This window comes from Hydra vulgaris, chromosome 09 (assembly GCF_038396675.1).
Source record: "Hydra vulgaris chromosome 09, alternate assembly HydraT2T_AEP".
Lineage (NCBI taxonomy): Eukaryota > Metazoa > Cnidaria > Hydrozoa > Anthoathecata > Hydridae > Hydra > Hydra vulgaris.
The window spans coordinates 11,790,001-11,800,000 of NC_088928.1; the positions used below are offsets into that span (position 1 = coordinate 11,790,001).

General features: G+C 27.7%; 1 protein-coding gene across 1 annotated transcript in view; it reads left to right on the forward strand.

The window, feature by feature from the left end:
* Window positions 1-7,263: 7,263 nt before the first annotated feature.
* Window positions 7,264-10,000, forward strand: part of LOC136085273 (uncharacterized) — a 9,544-nt gene continuing 6,807 nt past the window's right edge. The window contains exons 1-3 of the mRNA XM_065806563.1: window positions 7,264-7,527; window positions 7,648-8,094; window positions 8,202-8,434. Coding sequence (XP_065662635.1) covers window positions 7,284-7,527; window positions 7,648-8,094; window positions 8,202-8,434 — 924 coding nt within the window. The 5' untranslated portion in view covers window positions 7,264-7,283. The remainder of the gene's footprint in view (window positions 7,528-7,647; window positions 8,095-8,201; window positions 8,435-10,000) is intronic.

The following is a 10,000-nucleotide window of genomic DNA, read 5'->3' on the forward strand; positions in this document are numbered from 1 at the left end:
ATGACTTGGGAAACTTCACGAATAAAATTTTAAGTGATAGGTGTTTTTCAAAATCGTACTACGTTTCGTGTTCTAAATATGGTCCACTTAATCGTTTTTGGTTGTGTTATTCCAAAATACTAGACGTTATCTATTGTCAACCCTGCTGGTTATTTGCTTCACAAAGGAAAAATGTTTGGTGTACAAGAATTCGAGATTGGAAGCATTTATCAGAAAGAATTAAGCAACACAGATGTTCGAGTGGCCATTCGTAAGCATGTGCTCTGTATAAATTTTGGAAAAAAAACCATAATAATACTATCGACAAGGAACTTGAAAAGGAAATTCGCAAAGAAGCATCATTTTGGAAAATGGTTCTTCAAAGGTTATTTGATATCATACTTACCCTAGCAAAGAGTTCTTTGGCTTTGAGAGGACATCAAGGAGACTTAAGTCAGGAAGGATACCACGGGAATTTTCTGTCTTTGGTAGAGCTTGTCGCCCGATATGATCACATTTTGCGGCAAGTTTTGGATATGCCCAAAGGTAACAATAATTATTTCTAAGTTTTTTTTATCGTTTTATTTTGTTTATAATTGTTAACTGTTTAAAATCAGGACTTTTTGAAATTGTGTTTTTTTATGTTTTTAGGATCTATAAGATATCTGAGTGTAACAGTTCAAAATGAAATGATTGAGAGCTTGGGAACCAAGCTCGAAACCCATCTCCGAGAACAAATTAGAGCGTCACTGTTTTTTGCCATCATAATGGATACGACACAGGACATATCGAAGGTAGATCAGCTAAGCATTGTTGTAAGGTATGCAGTAATAAACAGATCGGAATTTGGACAGCCAGTTGATATAGAAGTAAAAGAAGTGTTTCTAGGCTTTTATGCAGCCATCAAACATGGCGCAGAAAATTCAGTCAACCAAGTGACAACATTATTTATCGACAAAAATATTGATTTAAAAAAATGTGTGGGACAAGGCTATGAGTAGTGCGTATAATGATGTACAAAAACATATTAAGGATATCTAACCTAACGCAGAGTACGTACATTATGGCACTCATAATTTAAATTTAGTGATAAATGATGCTGTAAGAGGTTGTGTGGAAACACAGATTTTTTTCGCAACGTTGCAAGATTTGTATAACTTTTTTGGTATCAGCATCAAACGTTGGGACCTACTGTCAAAATTCACTTGCGAATCGGATACCACTCTAAAAAAACTAAATCCTACTAGATGGTCCAGTAGGGTCAATACGATATCTCCTATAAAACTTCGTTATTTTGATATTATCAAAACATTATTAGAAATAGTTCTAAAGAGTCCTAATAAAGATGAGCGTAGTGAAGCAGAGAGTATTAAAACAAAAATGCTAAATTTCGTGTTCGTGTTGCTTTGCGAATTCACGCACAGTGTATTGAACGACATTAATTATGCATCCAAAACTTTACAAAAATGCGACATTAATTTAAGCAAGGCGAGTAAAGTTTTAGCAGAAACCAAAGCAAAGTTGCAAATTTATAGAAATAATTTTAAATTATTCAAGTGCAAAGCTAGAAAATATGGTATTGATACCCATTTTCAAGAAAAAAGGCAAAGAAAAGTTAAAAAACAATTTGATGAATTAGCTGCTGATTACCAATTTCCAAACCGAGAAAAAATATTTAAAATTGAGATTTTCAATAATGTACTGGACACAGTAAAATCTCAATTAAATACACGTTTTATTGGTATTATTGCAGACCGTCATATATTCGATTTTCTAACACCAATATTTTTGTTACATGTTGATGAAGCAACTTTATTACAAAAGTGTGACGAATTCCAAAGAAAATATTCAGATATAATAAGTCCTAGTTCTTCACTTCAATTTAATAATATTTACCATCTCGTTTTACCTCAACTAACTCAAGCATGGACTGTTCACCAATTATGTAAAGAAATAATGAGCAAATAAGGAGTGCTAGAATGCGTCCTAACGGAAGTATTTGCAGCAATGTTATTATTTTTTACAATTCCTGTCACTTCTGCAGTAGCTGAAAGGTCTTTTAGCAAATTAAAAATAATAAGAAATTATTTAAGAAATAAGATGGGTCAAACTCGACTCCGACATTTATCTCTAATAGCAATTGAAAACAAAACCGCATCAAGCCTGGATTTAAACGAAGTCATTGATACTTTTGCGAAAACTAAAGCTAGGAAAAAACTTTAAATACAATTGTTGTTTAGTCAGTTGGTAGGCCCGATCTTTATATAATAAATCCTTGAATCTTCTCTATTTCATTTTATTAGCCAAACCCACACCAAGTATTAATTGTAATTCATGTTGCTATTGTTTAATATTTTTATTACCTGCCCTGAAGTGCACAAATTTTTATTACCTGCCCTGAAGTGCACAAATTTTTATTACCTGCCCTGAAGTGCACAAATTTTTATTACCTGCCCTGAAGTGCACAAATTTTTATTACCTGCCCTGAAGTGCACAAATTTTTATTACCTGCCCTGAAGTGCACAAAAAAGAGCTTAAGTAGCTTACCATTTTCAAAGTATTTGTATATTTCAAATTTTTATTTAATAAAACTTAATCAGTTTACATAGCATTGGGCCCCATTTTTTAATTTGCCCTAGGGTTATTGGTTACCTAGCTACGCCACTGTACTCTACCTCCTCTGCCATTGCTATCTCTTCTAAATAGATTAAAACCTATAATATTTGTAGATGATTTATTTGACCACCAGATTTCATTTATAAGTATAACAAAACATAATGTTGACAATTCAATTGCTAGATCGTTTAGCTTACTGTTTGGAGGCATTGCAATTGTGCTTAAACATTTTAAATTAGTTTGTTTTCTCAAGTTGATTGAATAGTCTGTTTTTTAATTTATATGTGAAATTTTGTGACTATTAACTTCATTGTTTTTAATTTTTTGAATTGTGATGCTCCTAAAACCATAACAAAAGAGGGATTCTTCTGTCAGATTGGCATTTAGTTTCTTTCTTTCCTTAAGCAAGTTATATTTGTCTTGAGCTGATTTTATATCCAAATTCATTATTACATTAGGCAAGAACTTGTATTTTAGTTATTTACTTTTGGTTTAAATATTTTTATGTATATAATTTCATTGGTAATAACATTTTTATCAGTAAAGATCTGTTTCTTTTAAAGAAAGAAAAGACAAGAGTGAAATAAATTTTAATAGATATTTTTTTAATTGTTTAAAAGTAATTTTGTTTCAAGTTTAATTTTATCTATTTCATGTTTTTCTGCTTTGGTTTGAACCAGTTTCAGTGTATAAGTTATGGCAATTTTAACCTGCTACCCTCATTTATGATATAGTTCAAGTTCCAAAATACCGTCTGGTTATAACCATTTTTTGTTTTACCTACCAATTTACATTTACTTTTTAATGATGATATAAAAAATGAATGAAAGTTGAAAGATAATCATATTTAAGGCTAACATTATAAGTTAGTAAAATATTTATATTAATAAAATTTTTCTGTTTTGTTCCTTTAACAATAAGTTTTAAAGTGCGTGCGACATATTGATGATACACATTAATAAGGCAAAGTAATGACTATTTATGACATTCAAAGTTATGTATGCAACGCATTTCTTCTAACACGTTTTGACACTTCAAGTTTTAAAAAAAATTGGCCAAAAAAAATGTAAAGAAATGAGAACCAAAACAACTAAAGCGAAAATGAACATAAAAGAAGAACATAATAAAAATTAAAAAAACTGAAAATACTTACAAAAATTACAAAAAAAAAAGTGTGCTATAAAAATCAAGGTTAATAAAAAGAAATGCAACACAAAAATTTAATCTTTACTCTGTACAACAGAAAAAAAATTTCGGCGGATTTACAATATTTAACCTGTCTTTTTTACGTGATATGCAATATTTTATCTTGCTCAATTTGAAAGCGCTGATTAAATATGAAACCGTTTTTCTTTATCCGACTCGGTTCTAGAAATATCCATGATTTTAAGTTTTATGTTTCAATAAGTTAATTAAGGCGCAAGAAATGCAGCTTTTGCACAAAACTTATTTTTTTAAAAGGTAATGCTACATTAATTATTAAACATAAATATGAAGGTAACGCATGATAAACAGAAATTCAACATAAGGTGTAATATCTGTAAGATATGAGCAAAAATCTGTTCAATAGTTGAACATAAATTTCTTAAACATAACTCAACATATATTTATTTCTGAATAGTAAAAACTATGGTTTAAATTTCTTGGCTGTTGTGTTTTGTTTACATTTGTGAATTGGCGGATCAAGCTAAAGCATTCAACAGTAAACCGTCAGAATCGCTGCACTCCATCAACTCTGATATTATGGTTTCATCACTGAAGTGTACTGTTGGAAGCGCTAACTATGTTTATCGCCGACTGAGCCTGAGTTTTTTGGGAAGAAGTCAACGTACGAGTGGATTAAATGAATTTTAAGAGATATTTCAGTCAAGATGTTTGTACGTATATAGTGCATTGTAATGCGCTTTTTTACAACATTCTCGCAGTCAGCACATTACATAGTTCCAAGGATTATGGTTACAACTGACTTAAATGCTACCCACGTAATGCGTGAAAAAGATGCGCGACGCATCTTTTTCACGCATTTCAGTATCACTAAAAAATGTAATGAAAAGTGTTCATCTGCCTGAATTTTTTATTTACTTTATTCTATTTTTTTCTTCCCAAATAAATATGCAAATATGTCAAAACCATCAAGCTCATTTAAGTTTTAAGCAAAAATGGACATTTTTAATCTTGCGAAAAAAAAACTATAAAAAAATGGGTAAATATATTCAACTAATTTTTTCTTATTCTTAGTAGTTACTAATAATATATAAATATATATATATATATATATATATATATATATATATATATATATATATATATATATATATATATATATATATATATATATATATATTATAGTGTTTAAATCATTAAATTTGTGTCTATATGCTTGATATTTTACATAACCTTGATATTTTCTTAACTTTGATTACTTAAATTCGCAAAATAGTTATTGCGATATATATATATATATATATATATATATATATATATATATATATATATATATATATATATATATATATATATATATATATATACATATATATTAGTGGTTTCTTATAAGTTTTTTGATAATATTTAATGTAAGGGGTTGTATAAAAAAAATTGCGGTGGTGTTGCATCACCTGTATCACCCAATATGTTTGAATCCCAGTCTATTTTTAAAAATTTTTATTTATTGGTATTTACAACAAGAAATTTATATTAATTATATAAATCAAAATATATATTGATAAAAAAGAAAGGGGTGGCATGAGAATCTTGCACGATATACCAAAGACGGATAAAAAAACATATTTTTTTGCTAGATCATTTGTATCGCAGTAGCCCATTCTTCTTGGTGTGGTGTTGTTTACTCTCTCTGCTGTCCCATTTGCATATAAAGTAGCAGTACTTTGTGTATCCTGTATGCATTCATGTTAGAATAGTCCGTTGTTTTTGTGTTTGTTTTTTTAAGTTGTTTTGTTTTTCAAATAAATAATTTAAACAGTCACAGTAAAGATAAAATTAACTTTTAACCAAACACAGTAAAGATGAACGTAACTTTTAAGCAACCACAGTAAAGATGCGAGTACCTTTTAACCAATTATTGCTGGTGTTATCAGTTCTTAGCCATCTATCTAAATTCATTCTCGTGTTATTCGCCATTCAATAAAGTCTCATCCTTTTACTGTGACTATCCCTACGTGCTTCAAAAATTTTTATTTTTCTAGTTTTTTCTTCGAACATCAGTTTTTAGGAACTCGCTCTCTTTATCTCGTTTACCTGATCTAAATATTAATACGCTAATGAATATTAGTGCGCATAGTTGCGCCTAATGTTCGTATTGCTCATTACGGTTCTGTATTCTGTAAAATACACTATTTCTTAGTTTTTAAGTAGTTTCAAGACTTTTTTAATGTTCCAAGCAGTATTTCGAGTAAAGTCAGCAAGCAAATTAGAGCTGATATACTTTTATTTTCAAGAAGAATTGATGTTGTTCATTGTTTACAATAAAAATTTAAATAATCGTTTGTTTGTTGTTGATTGTTTTTATTTTTCTAATTTTTATAGCCTGTTTTCATTTTTTAGAAGAAGTTGGAACTAAAATGACTGGTAAAATATATTTTTTTTTAGTACAATGTTTCTTTTATAGTAAACTGTTTCAGTTTTGCCATTAGTCTTTTTAGAACATTTTAAGCAAGTACCCAAGTAGCAAACAATATTGGCGCAATATTGGCGGAATATTGGGTATGTTGGCCAATATTGGCCAAGATATCCGATATATCGCCAATATTTCTAAACCATATTGCGCTAATATTGACATACAATATAGTTAGCCAATAATGCGCCAATATTTTTGTGTCAATATTGTTGTAATATATATTTGGCCGATAATGGCGAAAAAATATTGGAAAGTTATTATTGACTGACATATTTGTACCCATGCGTATCTTTATCGAATATCAATAATGGCATTTTAATGTCAACAAGTTTGACAAATACATAATAATTAAAAGGGCAAGTTTTACATATGATTAGCGTATGATGTAGTAGTTTATTTAGTAATTTTTAGACTTAATTAAATGGTTTTAATTTTTCATTTATTTTAAACGCATATAAAAGAAAAATCATTAACCTTTAACGGAAAGCATTAAAATACAACAGCCATGTTAACAAAGCAATTTTATTTTAATGCTTTATACAAACGTTAGAGTATAGTGTGTACCAACATCCTTTTACGTTTGCAGACATAATTATGAGTTTTTCAATTTAAAAAAAAAAACCGATTTTAAATGGAAATTTAAGTTATATTAAATAAAGAAAGAGAAGTGCTTATGATTCAGTTATATGTATAACTGAATCATAAGCACTTCTCAAACTGACATGACTTCTCAAACTGACTGACACTTCTCAAACTAACATGACAAACTGTATATACAGTTTGTCATGTAAATATATATATATATATATATATATATATATATATATATATATATATATATATATATATATACATATATATATATATATATATATATATATATATATATATATATATATATATATATACATATATATATATATATATATATATATATATATATATATATATATATATATATATATATATATATATATATATATATATATATATATATATATATATATATATATATATATATATATAGATTATATAGATCAATATCTTTATTATGTCACAATCAAAGCAAGAACTTATTAATAAGAAGTTTGTGGTAGTTGCATTTGAAACAGAAGGAAGTAAATCTAAAGGCTGCTCTATGGATGTTATATGTTCTAGTTGGCTATTAAGCAACACAGAAGCATTTTATCCACATCATTTAAAGTCTGTGGCAAAATGCACAAATGCTGTTATTAACTTTGTTGCACCAAGTAGCAATTGGGGGAAATATACAGTTCGTATACTTGGAGGATCAAGTATATTTAAGCAGATTATTTTCATAATTTTGTTATTGCTTTTTTAAAATATAAATAAATTATGTATGTACATTTTATAATATTTTTTTATGTTGTTTATATTTCTTTAAATTATTCTAGATGATTTTAATGTTGCCTCATCAATGATGGATAAACTATTGTATACCTCAAGTGTAGATATCAGTGATAGTGAGGCAAGTTCAGCGGGAAAAAAAATTAAAATTGATAAATCAGTTGTTTGTGGTGCTGGGGTATGTAATGATGACAGTGATGAAGGAAGTTCTTTAGCTTCATTGTCACCAAAACAACCTGTTACAATAAATAAAATAAATTTACAAGCTAAATCAAAACTAAAACTAACCAAAAAACCTATTTTAGTTGATAATACCCACAATAGTTATCCTATCAGCTCAAATGTATTTTTACAAAAGTCATCCTTAAGTGCAACAACTTTATTGCCTAATATTAGACATCCACAAACAAGCTCAAATCAATCAAAGGTGTCAAATTTAGAATATCGAGAAAGCGAAAATCAATCTTATATATTGGAAGACAGAAGATTTTTAAGTAATTGTATTTAAAATTTTATTTAAACTTATGTATGTATATATTTTTCTATTAGTGTTATAAGAGTAATTTTGGTAAAGTTCTTAACAATTATTATATATTTAAAGCATTTGAAAAAAAGTGTTTGGATATGTTTGTTTCTATCCAATACGACATGAAAAAAATACTCAATCGTTTGGAGCGAATTGAAACACAAGTTGCGTCAATTAGTAACAATTCTGCAATTGGAATGACAGTTAAGCCTGATATAAATCGGTGGAATCAGTTACCACTACTAACAGATGATGACCTTGTTTTGCTGGAGGAAACTCTCTGCAACAAAGGCATGTTGGAGTCACTGGTAAAATTATAGCATTATTTTATTCAAATTTTGAATTTAAATAACATAAAATTTGAAGTAGTAATAGTAAAACATTTGATATAGCATATTTAGATTTTAAATACGGTTTATTTAAAAAAAAAGAAGAAAAATAAATAAATCTAACTTATCACTGCCCTATTCCAAACCCTCAGTTGATAGAGGAGTAACTATATATATATACGCCAAAAAAATATTTCTTAAAGGATTCTTACCACAACATCAACATTTCATGTTAGACGAAAGTTATAATTGCGGAAACTAATTAAGTTTTATTGTTATTTAAAAAACCCAGAAAAACTCAACTTTATAGATCTAAATGTTTTTTGTTTTTTCAAGCCATAATGTTTTTATTATTATATATTTAATGTTTTATGCTGTTTTCATTATATATTGATTGATATAGGGAGAACACGCAAGGAGTATTACACGCATCGACTTATTTAGGGGAAAAAGCGGGAGTTAATAACACATCAAAGGGTTGTGGCAGGGTGATTATGGATTGGGATTGGGCTTGCTATCTTTTAATTAAAAGAAAGAAAAATATTATTAATCTGGTCTTGCATTTTATTGTTTACTTTTGTACAACATACTATGGAATAAATATATGTATTGTGCAAAAAACATTCTCGGTTTATATATATATATATATATATATATATATATATATATATATATATATATATATATATATATATATATATATATATATATATATATATATATATATATATATATTATAATAGTAAAAGATTTAACAGGTTTTTTCAATCTGATTATAGATTTTTTTTAATGAATATAATAGACAAATCGTTTGGCTTCTGTTGGTGGCATTAGTTGCAATCAAATGACAAGAGATGTTATGAATTGTTTATTTTCAAAGTCTCTTAGTTTATTATATTCAGGACAAGGTCGAAAAGGAAAGAAATCTTTTGTAAAACTGAAATGTTACAGAGCTGTAATAGGTAATAGCTGTAATATTGAAGTTTTTCTTTTTTTATTTATATATTATCTATTATATCTTGGTAGCGGAGTGTGCCGTCTTCAATTATGATTGGCTTGTTTCTAAATACTTTAAATTTTTGATTCTAAATGATGTCAATCTCTATTTTGTATTAGAATGTACTTGAAATTAAACTTTAAAATAAATTTTATGTTGACATGAATTTTTGGCTTTGATCATGTAATAAAAAACTTTATGCTTGTTTGTAGCTGCTGTTATGAAACAGTTTCCTGATTCGACGGAAGCCAAAATCAAAATGAAAATTAGCAGTTTTCTAGCACAAGCTGTAGATCGAGATGGAGGCAGAAAAAAACGTAGTATCTGCAAAAGCAGTGGTGATGAAGTTGAACTTGAGGCAAATGTGTTGGATACTCAACAGCCTAATGAAATTTAAGAATTAATACAAAATTATTTGTTTATTGTTTATTTGTCTTTCAGATTTTTTCTTTCTCTTACAAGCTATTTTAGAAACTTTTTTATATAATAATTGCTTCATATAAAAACTATTATTAAAATTTTTTTTCATAAATTCTATGCTTTTCTAA